This window comes from Aythya ferina (genome assembly GCF_964211825.1).
Source record: "Aythya ferina genome assembly, chromosome: 9".
Taxonomy (NCBI): Eukaryota; Metazoa; Chordata; class Aves; order Anseriformes; family Anatidae; genus Aythya; species Aythya ferina.
In genome coordinates this window covers 26,165,338-26,181,076 of record NC_140305.1, presented here as the reverse complement: position 1 = coordinate 26,181,076, position 15,739 = coordinate 26,165,338, and the positions used below count along the sequence as shown (strand labels likewise).

General features: G+C 44.1%; 1 protein-coding gene across 2 annotated transcripts; it reads right to left on the bottom strand.

Annotated features, from left to right (window-relative positions):
* Positions 1-1,424: 1,424 nt before the first annotated feature.
* On the bottom strand, positions 1,425-7,940 carry TRIM59 (tripartite motif containing 59). 2 transcript variants are annotated; one of them, XM_084529762.1, is made up of 3 exons: positions 7,694-7,940; positions 5,727-5,863; positions 1,425-4,719 (listed from the first exon to the last, which is right to left on the bottom strand). In XM_084529762.1, exon 3 carries the CDS (start codon positions 4,714-4,716, stop codon positions 3,481-3,483), a length of 1,236 nt encoding a protein of 411 aa, XP_084385888.1. In that variant the 5' UTR covers positions 4,717-4,719; positions 5,727-5,863; positions 7,694-7,940; the 3' UTR covers positions 1,425-3,480. The 2 variants fall into 2 exon arrangements, with proteins under 2 accessions (XP_084385888.1, XP_084385887.1); XM_084529761.1 differs by lacking the exon at positions 7,694-7,940 and adding an exon at positions 7,230-7,291.
* Positions 7,941-15,739: the final 7,799 nt, after the last annotated feature.

Genomic DNA, 15,739 nt, shown 5'->3' with positions numbered 1-15,739 from the left:
TCAAAGGCTCTTTAGTTATTTTCATCTCCCTGCAGTTACACAGGACAACTCTTCCTGCTTTCCCTTGGCCCAGCAAACCATCTGCAGCCATGCTGGGCACTGTCAGTTAGTAATCCCGCAGTAACTCACCTGTTGCTCTTACCATCACTTCACAAAGGGCTGAACGATTCCCAGTGCAGAGGCAAGGTTGTGTAAATCCTCACCCTCCTGCTGTTGCTCGCCCAGCTGTTACAGGAAGTTTTCCACACTCGGCGTTAGCGCTTCAGTTTATGCTGTGCTTTGAGTCAGAGCTGTTTTGTACTTCAAGTACTGGAGCTCTGTGTTTCACTCCACAAGTCAGGCCAGTACCTGGCATCTTTTCGCTAATAACTGATCCCTGAACTAGACATGGCTCATGCGTTGGGATGAGATTCTTCACTGCTGTGTGTCAGCAACTCCTTTGGTCAGAAAACAATTGTACATTACGTGCTACTTGAAGTCACTTCAGTTAGTCAGCAGGGCTTAGCCAACTATTTGCTATTGCCTTAATAATTAACCACTGATGCGCTTATAAAATGGCTGTCAGTAGAAAAGCTTGCTAAGCACAGTTCTAGAACGATGGTTTGTTTTTTCTGTGCTTAGTCCTTGATTACATTTCCATCTCTCTGCCGTTTTCACACTAAGCACGCTTAACAAGCCTGAGTTAGGTTATCCCGGGTTTTGTTGTCCCGGGCCTGACCAGGGGAGTGGCGCACCCAGTGAAATACTGTGTGAAATCACAGAGCAGCAACAGTGAAGTGCACAACAGCAGAAGACAAAAACACAAGGCATTTCCTACCCGTCCTAACACCAGCCATGCACGCTGTGCAGTTCTGAGGTTTTTCTCCCCATCTCAAGCTGACTCTAGAACACCTTGAAGTACAGCTCGAGGCTCAATTTATGGTTTCAGTTTGCTTTCAGTTCTCACTATCTACTCCTGCACTAAGTAGCAGTCACTTAACCTTCCCCAGGGTGAACTGGCGTTGGCCGCAGCAGTAATTGCTGTGTGATGCCCCTGCCCTTACCCCAGCCCGCGAGCTCCTCTGCCAAATTTTGGCCCCGTCCTTTAGAGAAGGGGTGGGCAGCTGGCACGCAGCCACAATGACCCCACCACCCCATCGGGCAGAACTGAAAGGGGCCCATGCTGGACAAGGCAAAACAACACCAAATCTGCATCAAGCAACTAAAGGGCCTGCTGCTTCAGGGACCCTTCACCACGTCCAAACTACAAAAAATGGGGCAAGTGGAAGAAAATGAAGCAGACCCAGCACAACTGCGTACCCTCGTTCTTGCTCCAACAACAGCTGCTGCTCCTGTCGCGTGGCTCCAGCTCAGCCCCATGCTCCAGCTCTGTTTAGGATTAGAGGGAGACTCTGTACAGCAAAGAAATCAAGGTGTTAACCATCCCTAATATAAGAATACATTTTATTTTATGTAAATTTATTAAAATATATGGTACATAAGTACAAGTACTAAATGTTTCAATCAGTGATAAAAGCATCTTATAAATTCGTGTTGTCTGGAAAAATAAAATTTCATTATAAACTTTCCATAAGGTTTTTAAAAGTTAGGAAAATAAAGGACAGGAAGGTAAGTCAAAAAAGAAGCCTCGTGGTAGGCATACAGTTAGCACCAGGATTTCAGACTTACATGCCAGATGACAGCCTTCTAGCAGGGCTTTAGAGAACAACAAACAGCCCGAGTCCAAAGTGTCACCGGGAAATTAACGTGCCACTTCATCCAGTCCCAGATACACCTACGCACTATTTCAAACTCTGACCAGTGGTATCACTGGGATTTGACTTTGTAACGCTATAAATCCAGATTACAGAAGCAGAAATTATAGAACCGGGCAGAGGCCCACTCCTCTGGAGCACTGCTTGGTCACACCTTTCAGTCAGATCCACGCAACAGAAACCCCAAGCTGCAGAGAAGGGTGCTGCACAATAGCCCTTCGGATACGCTTCATGCTTTAGCAATGCAGCAACAGGAGGACATCAATATCCTTCAGACTTCGTTTAGGCTTAAGGAACGCACCAGCACCACGTCAGGCGACTGAGCTGGCTCCCACCTCGCTGCAGGCAGTGGCAGCAGCTGCTATTTCGCAGGAGCCCCCACCAGTGTCTGCTGGATGCAACGCGCAAGTCTGGGTTTGCGCACGGGTTTTAACGTGTCACGTAGCAAGAGGCCACCCCCAGAACTAATCACTATTTAAACAACTCGTATGTTTTTAAATAATAATCAATACAGCACCCAAGGAATGCTGCTATGCTAAAATATACTATTATGTTTATGAAGTCAAAATTAGGCATATAAAGAGCCCATTTTTGGTTTTTATAAAATCATTAGTTCATTATAAACTTCTGTGTTCTGCTGTTCTAACGGCAGTGCTTAAAGGCTGCTTGATCACAGCTGACTCAGTAATAACTGAAGGTCAAGGGCTGCTGCCATTGTGAATTTGTCTGCTGAGCACAGCTTCGTACCTCTTCAAACGAAGAAAAGCGTGGTAGTGATTATTTGATTGCAGAACAAAATGCTGTCATTTTTTCTTCTAGGTCAAGGTAAAGACCTCCATTATTTGTGCTGAAAGCTTGAAAATTTACTCATTTTCAAGTTGTTTAAGGGCTCTTGACATTTGAAATCCTTGTACCACCAATTTCAAAGGGAGTTTTGCTACTTACTGCAATATGTATCTATTTTCACTGCATATTCTTTCAGCAACAACCCAAGGCTCATTCTAGGAAGTGGTGCAAATTCCCCGTTAGACTAAATAAATTCCTGATTTGTGCGTAGCTGGCACTAAACTCTGCATGCAATACGTTACCACGAGTACTGCAGCTACTGCTCCGTAAACTGGAGATAACAATTTAAAAGAGATTAAAAAAACAACAGATTATAAAAAAGGATGAAATCATGTCACTGGTAACCAGCAACATCCAAAATGAGGTCCATTACTATATGAATTAGAGAGTCAGGTATGTCAGTTAAATTACCGTTAGAAAGAGGTCAGTAAAACACTAAATGCAAGCTTTATGTACACCAGAGCTAGCAACCGACTGACCTGTCTAGGTCCAGCCACTTTGCAGCCTGAGGTGCTCTTTTTAAACTTTCAATGTTGCAGTGTATTTATTAAAAACATAATTAGATTATGTTACCACTAAAAAATGTAGAGGTTTGAGTTTTTACAATCAGGAAGCTGCCTATAGCTTTCTTACGCAGACATTGCTTCTGCCCAGCTTCCAGTTTTACCAACCACCTACCTACTTGCTGTGTGAGCAGATTAACTCTTAGTTAAATGAGAAGATTTATAACCAAAAAGACATGTTCAATGAAAAACCTATAAAGAAAAAGGAAGAACATGGAAAAGAAAGAAAAAGCGTAGAGTTTTAACAACCCGGCTATTAAGTAGAAACTTCAATTAAAAATAAATCTTGGGGATTCCTGCAGTAAGTTCTAATTCAATCATTGAAATAGCCAAAGAGGAACAATCATCCCTAAAAACCTCACCGTAAGATTAAATCTATGGCACAGTGCATCCACTATAGTCTGCCAATGAGCACAAAAACCTCGATAAATAGAGAGCAAGAATTCTGAAATGTAAGTGGAAACAGTTTCAATACCAAATGATGACACCAGTTTGGAAAATGCAAACAGAGCTATCGCTGCTATTACAAAAAGAAGAATGACTGCTAGAAAATTTACAGCCGGTGGGAGTTCTTCAGATTTTACTCTTTCTTTTTCCCTGATTTTGATCTGTAATTTCCTTTTTGGAATCAGTTTTATCTTTGGAGTAAGGATCTTGTTGATCTGACCAATTTCGGTGTTGGACCACACATCCTTCAACAGGTGCCCAACCCTGGGGTAGATCTCGACAGGTTTAACATCCGGTAGCTGCTTCTCTTTCAAAGCTTTTAGCCGTTGGTACACCCCATCCACCTTCTCAAGAAAAACAAGTGGGGACTCTTCTTTCTGAATAGATGTGTTCAGTGACATTAATTCAAGCTGTTCTTCCCTCATTTTTTTTAAATTCTCAATGAGAGGATCATATTCTTCCAAAACCTGCCTGTTGATTTCATCCAGTGCAGAGAGCAGAGCTTGTTTTTTATGCTCCAATGTCTCGCTAAGTTTCTTAAAATACAGAACCACTACTTTTTTATCATCTTGAATGACGCTTTCACACTGGGATTTCTGTTCTTTCAGCTTTTCAATAAGCAAATATACATCAGCCCAGTGTTTATCAGTCAGCTGCTCGAGAATTTTTCCAGAAGACTGCTTCTCTTTTAGGTAGGCACTGTAAAGGTCGTCTATGGGATGCCCGTTGTGTTTTCCTATTGTAAGGCAATGCCCACACACCATTTTTTTATCCAAAAGGCAGTAAACGTTCAGCGGCTGCCTATAATGCTCACTGCAAGTTGCAACATCAGAGTGATCTTCCTGACGGTATTTCTCAATAATAGCTTTCAGTGCAAAGTTGATCGGCAGCGATTCAGTGCCAGAGTCAGGAATCTCAACAACGCTCCTACAGTTTGGGCACTTCAGAAGAATTCTCAGGGGTCTCCAAATGGAAAAGTTGCCTGACAGATCAAGAACACCCTCCAGACAATTTCTACAGAATGTATGGGAACAAGGCAGAACACGGGGATCTGAAAACAGGCTGTAGCAGATGGAGCACGTTAACTCTTCCTCAAAGTGATGCATGTCCTACAGAAGAAAAAGAGAAAACCATTTAAACTCTTTTTACAATCCTTTAAAATTGTCTTATTAACCTAAAGGCCTCAATGTGAAATTTAATAACCAGTAGCCTAACCTACACTGGCATTTTCATTGCCAAGGGGAAAAAGGACAAAAAAAACTAAGTGATTGATTGTTTAAAGAGCTAAGCTAATGATCTTCACATAGGTGAACACTGTCTACTCACATATTTCCAACTTCTGCCTTAAAAAGCCAGAAAAAGCAACTAATCTAATATACTGGCTACATAAGCTTTTTTTAATTATTATTAATTACAGTAGGAAATATATTTAAATGTATATATTGATAGAGTCATTGTGAATCTTAGGACAGTTACTTCAACTTAACTAACTTTTTAGGTTTTGCTCATGGTTAGAAAAAAAAAAAAAAAAAAAGAATCCTTAGCAAGTACCCTCATTCCTTAGTTTCTTCCATAGATGTGTAATTAACACAACTTAAAAAAACCCTCTATGTCTAATGCCACTTCTTCCCCCTCCCCTCCACTTAAATCTAGGGCTGTAAGTTCCCTTCAAACAAACTGTTACAGGAGGGAAATTTTCTTTACAAACGTAACGTCTACATTATTTGATCTACATAAAGGGCAAGATAAAATTAATCTTCAAAAAATGGTTTTAATTACAAAGTACCTGCCTGCTACCAGAGAAGCGAAGGAGCCAATTTCAGGCTTTCCTTAGCACCCTCACAAACCACCTCCAGGCTCTGAAAAGCAAGCAGCTGCTGGCAGGGCAGCACAGCCCTAACGGAGTCACGCATCGCAGCATGGCTGCTGGAGCCGAGCAGGAACAAGTCCAAGTCAGGCCAGCCCCGAGGCCTGCGCAGCTCCGCTGCCCTTCAGGCCCCCTTCCTCCCCTTCCAGGCCACCCAGGCGGGAGCTGCCGCGCTGTGCAGTGCTGCTGTCCCCAACCCCTGTGGCCCGGCTTCTCCTGCCCGGTTATTCAGAAGTTTAAAACCATTACCCTGATTGCCAGCAGTGATCCTCGCTGTGGGTGCCCTGTATTGTTTCCGTTTGTTCCAGATGATTACTCGGCAGCTGTACTGGGGAGGCAGAAGGTAGAAGTGCCTAAATCACCGGCAGCAGGGTGGAGAAAACAGCCTGCACATGAACAATGGGGAAATGAGTTAGTAGATGGTTATCGGATATGGAGCTGCTGGGAAATAAGGATGACCTAACACCATAGTTAAGCAAAGAATGAGGAAAAAAAGTTTCCCAGTGAAAGAAAGAAAAGGCAGGAAGCTCATAAACACTTTCCTGTACCAAGCAGGTATTTTCCTTAAACACTCCAAACAACTCTGGTAGCAAATACACACGTGTACGTAGGCATTTATACGAGGAGAGTCAGTGTAAGCAAATCACAAACTGGAAGACGTTACAAAAACTCAAAGAGTAATTGTGCCAGTAACACGCCAGGTTTCAGAAATCTCCTAACCGAAGGCCTGCTTTGTGGCATTTTATCTTCTTCTAATGAATGATACTATAGATGAGATGAAAGCATGTAATGCAGCAGCATACCTGCTACAACTACGTTTCAAAAATTAACTAGTCTGATGTTCTTTGAACAGACTTCACGGGTATTCTTTTTCCCAGCACAGCTTTCATTTAAGCAGGCCAAAGTAACAGAGCGTGTCCACTGACAGCACCGCATTCCTGACCTAGAGAAGGGTGAAGGGTGTCTGACCTATTCCAGACACCCTTCATCTCGTTAATTATGCAAGCCATTGTTTAGGAACAGTTCTATCTGGAATCCAGCCTCTCCGGCGGTTAGGTGGACAAACAAGCAATTGCTTTACAATAAAAGGCAGCAGTAACAAGCTGACAGACCCCATTTGGCTCCGGAGGGTTTTAAAAGATGAGTTTGGCAGCAGGTTACAGCCCAGCCAAGCCATGGAGGCGTTACACGAGAACCTGAGGCAGAGCTGGGTGCTGCTGGGCTCCCTGCGCTCTGCCAGGGAGGGGAAGGGACCACAAAGGGACCTGGAGCCTCACAGTTCAGCCAAACCAGCCCCATAAACCCCCGAGCTGTAGGGCACCGTGAAGTCCTGTACCACCAGCACCAGAACCCAAGTAAGAAGTGAAGCGACACTCGGCCAGAGTCCCCCACTTCCAGGCTGCTGTCACAGTGAAGGCTGACAGAACTCACCCCGGGACATAGAGGCCGGGTCGCAGCTCCAACACCTGCAGGCCAGGCGGCGCCCCCCGGCACCTCCCTCCCGTCCCTCACGCCACAAGCACCCCGCGCCCCGTCACAGCCCCGTCCCCACACAGGGGCTCCAGCCCGCCCTTCTCCGCCTTTCTCCTCGCTGGGGGGCGAAGCGAGGAGGGGTCGCACCCGCCGAGCCCCCTCCTTTACGTTACCCCCCTCGGTTACCACACGAAGCCCTGCCCGGCTCCTCCGCCCCCCTCAGAGCCCCCCCGGTCCCCTCAGGGTCCCCTCAGGGTCCCCCCGGTGCCCTCCGCTCACCGCCGCCGGCCCGGCCCCGCCGCTCCCCTCAGCGCCCCGAGCCGCGCATGCGCCCGGGCGGCGGCGCCCAACGGCTCCGGGCTGCGCCGTTCGAACGGTAACGGGCGGGAACGGCCCCTAACGGCCGCTAACGGTCCCCAACGGTCCCTAACGGTCCCCAAAGGTCCCCCCGCCGCGTGTGGGGGGCTCTGGGCACAGCGGGAGCGGGACCCGGGACGGCTGACGGGGACTCGGCTCCTCTGCCGGCTGGGGCGGCGCCTCAGAGGGTTTGGGGCTGGGTGCAAGGTGCAAACCGTAGGTAATTTGTGATTAAGAAGTCATCTAAAAATGGTAATTTGTGATTAAGAAGTCATCTGGAGTTAAAATATATACATACACTATATACGTGACTGAATTTTCAAGGTTGAGGGAAAGAAACACAAGTGTATGGCAAGAAGCAGGAGGGCTAATCAGGCACAACACACCTGAGGTCGTCATCAGCAGTGATGAAACAAAACACGAGGCATTAATGAAAAGGGAAACAGCTCGGCGTACAGCCCTGCTTTCCTTGTCCACACCTTTGTGTCAGTGTTGCAATCCGGCGCTTTACCACACCCGTTTTCTTCACAGTATGGGATAAATTCACCCTGAAGCTGGAAAAAGAGAGAGAAGTCCTCTGACATCTGCTGCAGGGAGGTCAGGAACAGACCTTTGGCAAGTAACTAATCAGAAAAATACAAAATAAACAAATAATAATAAAAAAGGAGGTAAGTATTACGGTTCAGCTTAATGTTAGGTTTGTTTACCTACCTTGGCTCTTAAAGGCAGTGAAGGTAGTTTAAGTGAAGTAAAACTACCACTGCCATACTTCAAAAATGGGCAGTCATAATGAAGACTGTACTTTGTCTTCTCCTTGAGCAAAACCAGAGATTGCAGTAGAAAGTGAAAGGACTAGGATTACTGGTACTGACAGTGTTTTACTGCCTGCCATCTGTTACACTGGTAAATCAATTAAAGTACCCAATGTGTAGACTTCTCATACTCCAGAATATTCCATGCTTATTCACAATCCATTGAGACTACACTAAACCAAAACTGTAAAGGTGTTCTCAGGTGTGACTTTTACAGAGCATCTGAAAAAGAAATCCCTTTAACGTTGTAATGTAAATCATACCATGTCGTTATTCAAAAGTTACCCAAACATCTGTCTTAAAACTGGCATTTAGAGGACCTTACATAAATATCTGGGAAACATCTGGCATTGTGTTTGGAATAATAGAAATATCATACTATAATGAATTAACCATCACACTTTAGCAGATAGGCATGCAGTTTATAATCCTACGTTTAACTGTAATTAGTCTTTGTGGAGGGAAATTCATTATGATAATATGAGCCTTAAATTCATTCTGATGTTAGTTACACCACTTCAGTATCCAATATCCAACAATTAGCTTCTTTGTATCCTATCATGTAGAATTATTCACTATTTTCACCTTGAGTAGTGCTTTCTGTCACTGTAGCACTTTCTATCACTATCTACTTGTGGAAGTATAAAGGCTGTCATCCACATACAACCAGCTCGAAAGGAAAAAGGCTCTAAGGAAGTATACATTTTCAAGTTCTCATATTGCTTCATGGGGTTTATTACAAAAACTCTTGGCTGGTGATTATTTCTGCTACCTGAATCTAATTAGTTTCTAATACATGTTCCTTGTGGTCATGCCTTTGCCTACTCCGGCTTTCCACGCAGTCCCCACAGAAGGTAGGTTGCATTCCAACAGCAAATGTGGAAGGATTAAAAATATACCACTTTTATTCTCCTCTTGGTGACAGAGGGGAACAAAATATACAGGTATTTTAGTGACACTCAGCTAATTTGGATGACTTAATACGAATATCATGTGAGATTTGACATGTTACCTGGCAGCTCCAGTTGCTTCTGAGTATGCCTGATACAGGGCCCGGGCTTACACCATCCCTGGGCATATATCACGAGGGTTTTCTCACAAGGCACAGCACTTGCTCTCAGCAGGACTAACTGCTTTTCTCTCTTTTTCAGCACCGTGCTTTTCCTGGAGTTCTTGCCTGCTCTACCACCCAGACCGGCTGAGGCAGGGCCGCCCACGGGCCCAGTGCTGGGGGCCAAGACATGGCCATGCTCCCCCCTTCCGAGCCGCTGCCCTGCTCCACGGAAGTGGCGATGTGTCCCCTCTACCTGCACGCCAAGAAAGGCAGAAGGCGAAGGGGCAGCTTGGAGGCAGCTGTAATCCAGAGCTTAGTCCTGGGGATTATATGCACGACTACAGCCTACCCCAGCTGGGTTGTGGTCAGAATGGACTCGCTCCATTTCGTGCTGGGCATTATCTGTGTCCTTAATCAAATAGAACCCTCTTCCAACTGCCACTTCGTGGGCCGTGCAGGACTCGCCTTTATGAGCTTGACAGCTCTCTGCTGCCTGCTGGCCCTCCTCAGCAGCTGCGGGGCCATGCTGCTCGACATCCTGGGGCTGAAGCCGGGCAGGGTGACTGCCCCTTTCCTGCACGGCCTCGTCGTCCTGTTCACTGCCATTGCAGTGGTCTCATCCTGTGGTCTCTGGATATTGACGAGGGACAACCTCAGCACCGCTCAGCACCCACAGCTCTTAGGCCACTCCTCGGTCTTCGGCTCCAGCTTCTACTTCTGTATCCTTGCTTGTGCCCTAGCAGTCGTCGCGACTGGCTGCAGCTACACCGCCTGGGCACACGCTGATCTTTCCGTGACCGTCTGCCACGCCAGCACCGGTCGGCAGCGGTCACACCTGGTCCCTGTGGACGAGCACAGCAGCGCTACCAACATACAATGCTTTGAGACCGGCCTACCCCTGGCCGCATGCGTTGCCTTCCTCCAGAAGGAAACCGAGTCCCAAGCAGAACAAGGTCTGCCCTACGAGCTAGAAGGTGCTGAACCCCCAGCAGAGGAAGGTGCCCACCTCACCCACGAGGAAAGCAGCATCCAGCTAGAGGAAGGTCTGACCCCCGAACAAGGCAATACGTGCCCAGATGTCACCGAGGATCCCCATCCTACAAAAGAAAACTGATTCCAGAATGGAAGAGGTAATTCCTCCCAAACAGGAAAGACAACATGGGAAAAAGAAATTTCCATTTAATAGAGGAAAAGGCTAAATGACATAGGCAAGAGCTCCTCTCTTCACGGAGGTACTGACTACATTACCTTCTGAGACCTACCCACTCAACTATCCAGACACTACGCAGTAATATATTTATCTTATCCTTATGCATCAGATTTTTTCCATAAAATTCTTGCTTTGCCATGAGAGGGACTTAAGATGCTGTAAAACAAAGCCATCCTTTAAAAAAAAAAAATGGTTTGGAGAAGCATTAGGTCATTCCTTACTTGAAAACAGAAGTAAAATGTCTTGAAATCTTCCAAAAGAAGACATCCTTCCCAGAAGAGATGCAGTACTGCAAAGCGAGATGAAGGAAAAAAAAAAGTCAAAATGCTTAATTCTAAAATAAGAAATAATTTAATTATAAAATTTCCAAAATATGAGATATGGTTCTTCAAATAATTAGTTCAGTTTAGGTTTGTTTGCCTTAGATTTGTAGAACTGAAATAGTGAAGATTAAAGCAGCAGGATTTTGTTATGCTGGCTTTATTTCCATATGGGGGCAATTTTGCATATTGGTCTTGTTACAGTAGGATTGTATTTTATATGTTTGTTTTGCAAATAAATGTTTTTCTTATTGTTCAAACATGGTATATTTTTTCCTCAAACTGTGTTGCTTCATTTCATATTCCATTTGACTATTCCGTACATCCCAAAGTAGAATTGTTGCTAACAGCATTCCTTTGGTTCCTTCACATGCCCAGACCATTCCCAGGAACAGACCAAGAGGATGCTACAAGACTGCAGGTGCACATTTTTTCTTATCATGCTTGGCATGAGATAAAATATGATCAATCCAGTGCTGGTGCTAGTTGTTGCTTTCCTACTTTGCCATGTAAATAACCAGTACATCTGACAGCATTAGTTTCATAAGGATCTGGGGGTAAACTGCCAGAACTGCTGCCCACAGGTCCCCTTTACTTTTTACCACCTTACAGTCTCATCCTTTTAAGGCAGAAAACTGTCTTTGTTGAAATCACCAGGTGCCCCTAGCAGTTTCAGAAGGTAGGCCAGTCTGCAGGATCACTCAGGTGACCTCCTACAATTCCATTACGCTCACGCAGCTCTGTGGGCTTGCTAAGGACCCAGCTGAAAACTACACCAGAAAAGTTTCTCAGAGGACCGATGTACTGGCAGGAGGATCGCACCACATCGTCATGCCAGATGGGTCATTACTGAACCACCTGATGTGGGTTTGTCGAGATAACGATAGCTCATTTCATAGAAAGTCAGAGATGAACCTCCACACAGAACGTGAGCACTCACTAACTGGTCACTGAGAAGTCAGTAATCTACTTCCTATTACAGAAATATCTTAATTATTTTATTTACTATTTGAACAAGAAAAATATTAAGCCAAATATACAAATCTTTACATCCAAAAGTTTCTTCTGCTCTTCTCTCTTATGTACAGAGGAGGCTCCAACCGCACAGATGTTCTGTCGCTAGCATTGCATTAACTACATCACAGTGCAAATCTTTGCAAATTAAATTTAGGGAACAAGTTGTATCTTTGAGCAGAATGCTGCATCTGACCAATTGCTATGAAGACAATGGGCCACTGCTCTATCTGCACAGCTGGCAGTCTGCAATGTGCTAGTGCCAGAGCCACTGTGGAAACATTAACCTGAGACAGCCCCCTTCTAACCATGTTAGTACCATCTGCTGCAGTAACAACCTGCTAGAGAACATTTCTGAGACCTAAATTGGATGAAATATGAAAATTTAACAAAGTTTTGAAGCTGAGTAGCTAGGAAAAAATAGGTATCCCACAAGTCCACATAAATAAAACAGGCATAGCAACACGGGCAGCATTTGTCTCAGCACAAATCAAGTCATCTGGAACATACTTTTTTAGGGGGCAAACCACAGAAGTCTGTATTTCTGTATTTACACAATTCTAAAAGGTGTTCATGGGGCAGAATGCACACAAACAGCAGCTGAAAAATGAAAATGATAAGAACAAGCGATATAGTTGGAGAAAATGCAACACTCACCAAGGAAACGCTTCTGCAGGCCTACGATACAGCCAAGCTGCACCCTGAGGCTTTGGTTCCACCACAGATGTCTAATTTTGCTGGTTACCATGCTTCTGGTTCGTTACATGTCAGTACTGTCAAAGGCAGCAGAACACCAGGTATCAGCTGCATGGTCTGAAGGGGTCCAAAGCTGTCAGAGTGACAGTTTAAATGAGAAAGAAGCAAACTGGGCACGCAGCTACGGAAAAAAAAAAAAAAAAAAAAAAAAAAAAGGACATTTGTAAGTAGGGGAGTAACCGCACATAACAGATGGAGCAGAAGTTTACTGTCACAGCATTGCTCGGGCAAGGGTTTTAAAGCTTTGTGCCATGAGAGCCATGCACAGAACTTGATTGGTAACAGACAGTCACTGCAAAAAAAAAACCAAACAACCCTTGCAGCTCACGAAGCCCTCAGACTTTGGTCTTGATTTCAATGCCAAACCAACTACCAGAGTTGCATGGGCTCCTCTTTCCATGCACAGAAGATAACCATGGTTCCTGGGTTAGCAAAGTCTGTAGCTGTCCATGGTATCAGAGTGTTCCCCCACTCCCCTGCCCCAAGCTCATGAAGGTCTATGTTTCAATTTCATGTTTGTTGAAAGAAGATTCTCCGTCTCAATACTCCAATTTCTGTGGTGATGGATGAGAACACGTTGCAACTTTACTACGGGACCTATGCGTAGTCCACTTCAACAGCAGGAAAGACCTCCTCGTAATCCACAGTGCCCGAGACTCCAAACGGCACGGACACTCAACCTGGAAGTCATTTTATTTCTGGGGTACAGGCACTGCATAATATTGAATAAAAAAATTACCCTTCTACTACTTCCCACCCTGAAAGTCTTAAGGAACAAGTTACAGCAGCAGCAGCCCAACCAAGGGAGCTTTTAACGATAATTTACAAAATAACTGATGGTCAGAATAGAATGTATATTAGTTTATAGCCAGTTTATTCTTATGTACTTAAAATAAATAAAAATTCTCAAGATGGGACAACATTTAACGTTAAAAACTACCAAAGGATGACATTCTTTCTACTGTGATCTAGTATTGCCAATACAAAATCTGACTCCAGACCATATGCTTTTCCATCAAACTGCACAGTTTCTGTAATGGATTTACCAACAGACTGCATTTCGAGTTTCCCACATCTCTCATTTTTGAGTAACAGTAATTACCATTGTTTTATAGACACTTAGAAGTCTATCAAAGGTATTTTCTTCAAGCTGTTAAAACTGTCATACACAGAGTTCTCCCTACCTTTGGAGCACACCAAAGAAGGAGAATAAATACAGGAACCCAATTTTGCAGGATTTACAAGTAAGAATGGAATTGCTTTATGGAAATTAAGTTTCCAGTCACTATCCTGTAGGTACTGAAGCAATGTTAACTCTTTGAATGAAGCGTGTGCCTTCCAAGTTTCATGCTGGCAGTAGCTAAAACTTGCTACTACTAGGAGTTTGTAAACTTTACACATTTTCTGCTACTAAGTTTCCTTTCATAAAGTCTATTTGATCCAGATGCATGACTTCTGTAATTGTTTCCAGCATTGTGACCAGCGTTCCTGCCAGTAATTTGGTGACATGCAGAGTTGAGGAAACATTTATAGTTAAAAGTGGCAAAGAGTCTGCAAGTATTAATATGAAGACATTCTTAATTTTCAAACAGCTGAAGCAATTCAGTAAGTTATGCAATAAACTGTATGATAGTTGTTGTTAACAAACACATACAGATTTCTTCACTGTCAGTTAGAAAAAGGCACCCCCCTCTTTCTTCCTGGCACATTTGCAGTTTTTAGGCGGGTTTTGAAATTGTGTGAAAGCAGATCTTGTTAGAGAGAAGCAGTCAGGGTCTCTTGCTCAGGACCAAGTTACCTTAGCTGCCATTTAATTTTGCTTGACATCCTTTTACGTTGCTTGGTAGCTTAACGCACAACCCACAAGTTATTTTAAAATAGCGAGACCAGCCCATTCCACTACGAAAACAGCAGAAATAGACAACTTACTGGGAACACTTGTGATCCACCCGATGATACAGCTGTAGGAAGGAAAGATGAAAGGTATCTCTCTGCTCAAGCTTTGTGCATCCAGCAAGCGGTTCCTCCTATGCTGAAACTCCTCACACAATCAGGGGCTATTCCACATCCAGTAGTGGGAGAGAAAGAAACAGGGTCAACTTCTCTCGAGCTATTTGTTCAGATTAAATGTAATGCTTTTCCCTCCACAGAACTGCTCTCCTGGCTTAAGTCAGCTAAACCCAGTCCTAAAACCCCAGGACAGCTATTTGGTCTTTGGAGTAAATATTCCACCTGGAATCATTTATACTAGGGATTAACTTTTGACCTTTTAACATTTCAGGGTCTTTTTTTTTTTTTTTCCCCTCCCTCCTCTCCAGCTCTCCACTGGCTTAAGTTCAATTTAGAAGTCAGTTTTCTGCTTCAAAATACTGACAAGGCAGATTAGTGTACAACCTCACCTCTGCATGCCTGGTTATTTATATTAGAATTGAACAGTGACCAAGAAGTTATCAACTGCATGATTAGAGTCTAACTATCACAGAGCAGCATTCTGCTAATGGACAGCTTGAGAAGCATACCCCAAAAAGAAAAAGTTCCTTCTGCAGATGAAGCATTTCCACCACTCAGTAAAGTCGGAAGCTAAAACCTATCCAACATCGCAGGTAAGCAGAAAATTGGTCTGGGACTCGTATCACAGCAACGCCAAGTTGTACCCTTAAGTAACTCTGCCTTACTTGCTATTTTAATCTCTTTGTCATCCTGACCAGGCTCCTAATAGTGAGCTTTGAGGTAAAGTTATTCCTTGTTTGTATCCCTAACATCCCATGCAACTCCCCCTTTCCCCAGGAATTTAATTACCTTACACAGAAGCTTTTGGGGAAGTAAAAACATTACGATTTCATTTCAGTTTGGCTGCTGAAGAGCTCTGTACACTGCCCCCTTGTGGATGCGGGAACTTTGAAACTTCCAGTAATTTGGTGCACTAAAAAGGCCAGGATCTGCTGTGAACCAGGTGATGAGAATTTCCTGCTTTTTAAAACAAAAGCAAAGCACTGTGACAGCACTAGGTTTAAATTTAATTTAAAGTAAACCTATTTAAGCAGGTAGCATCAGAGGAAGTGCCAGGAGGAAGCATTTACTGTTGGCAGCAGAGGTACCCCGTGACATTCCCACAGCATTGGTTGATTTTTTTTTCCCAGTTTCAAACATACAAATCACTACAGACATCTGTTTTTCTCTTACCCCAAGAAAAGGGTCTCTAACAATGCAGCAATTTTCTCCAGTACATCCTTCATAGACAGTTTAGTTAGAAGTTGATAACAAGA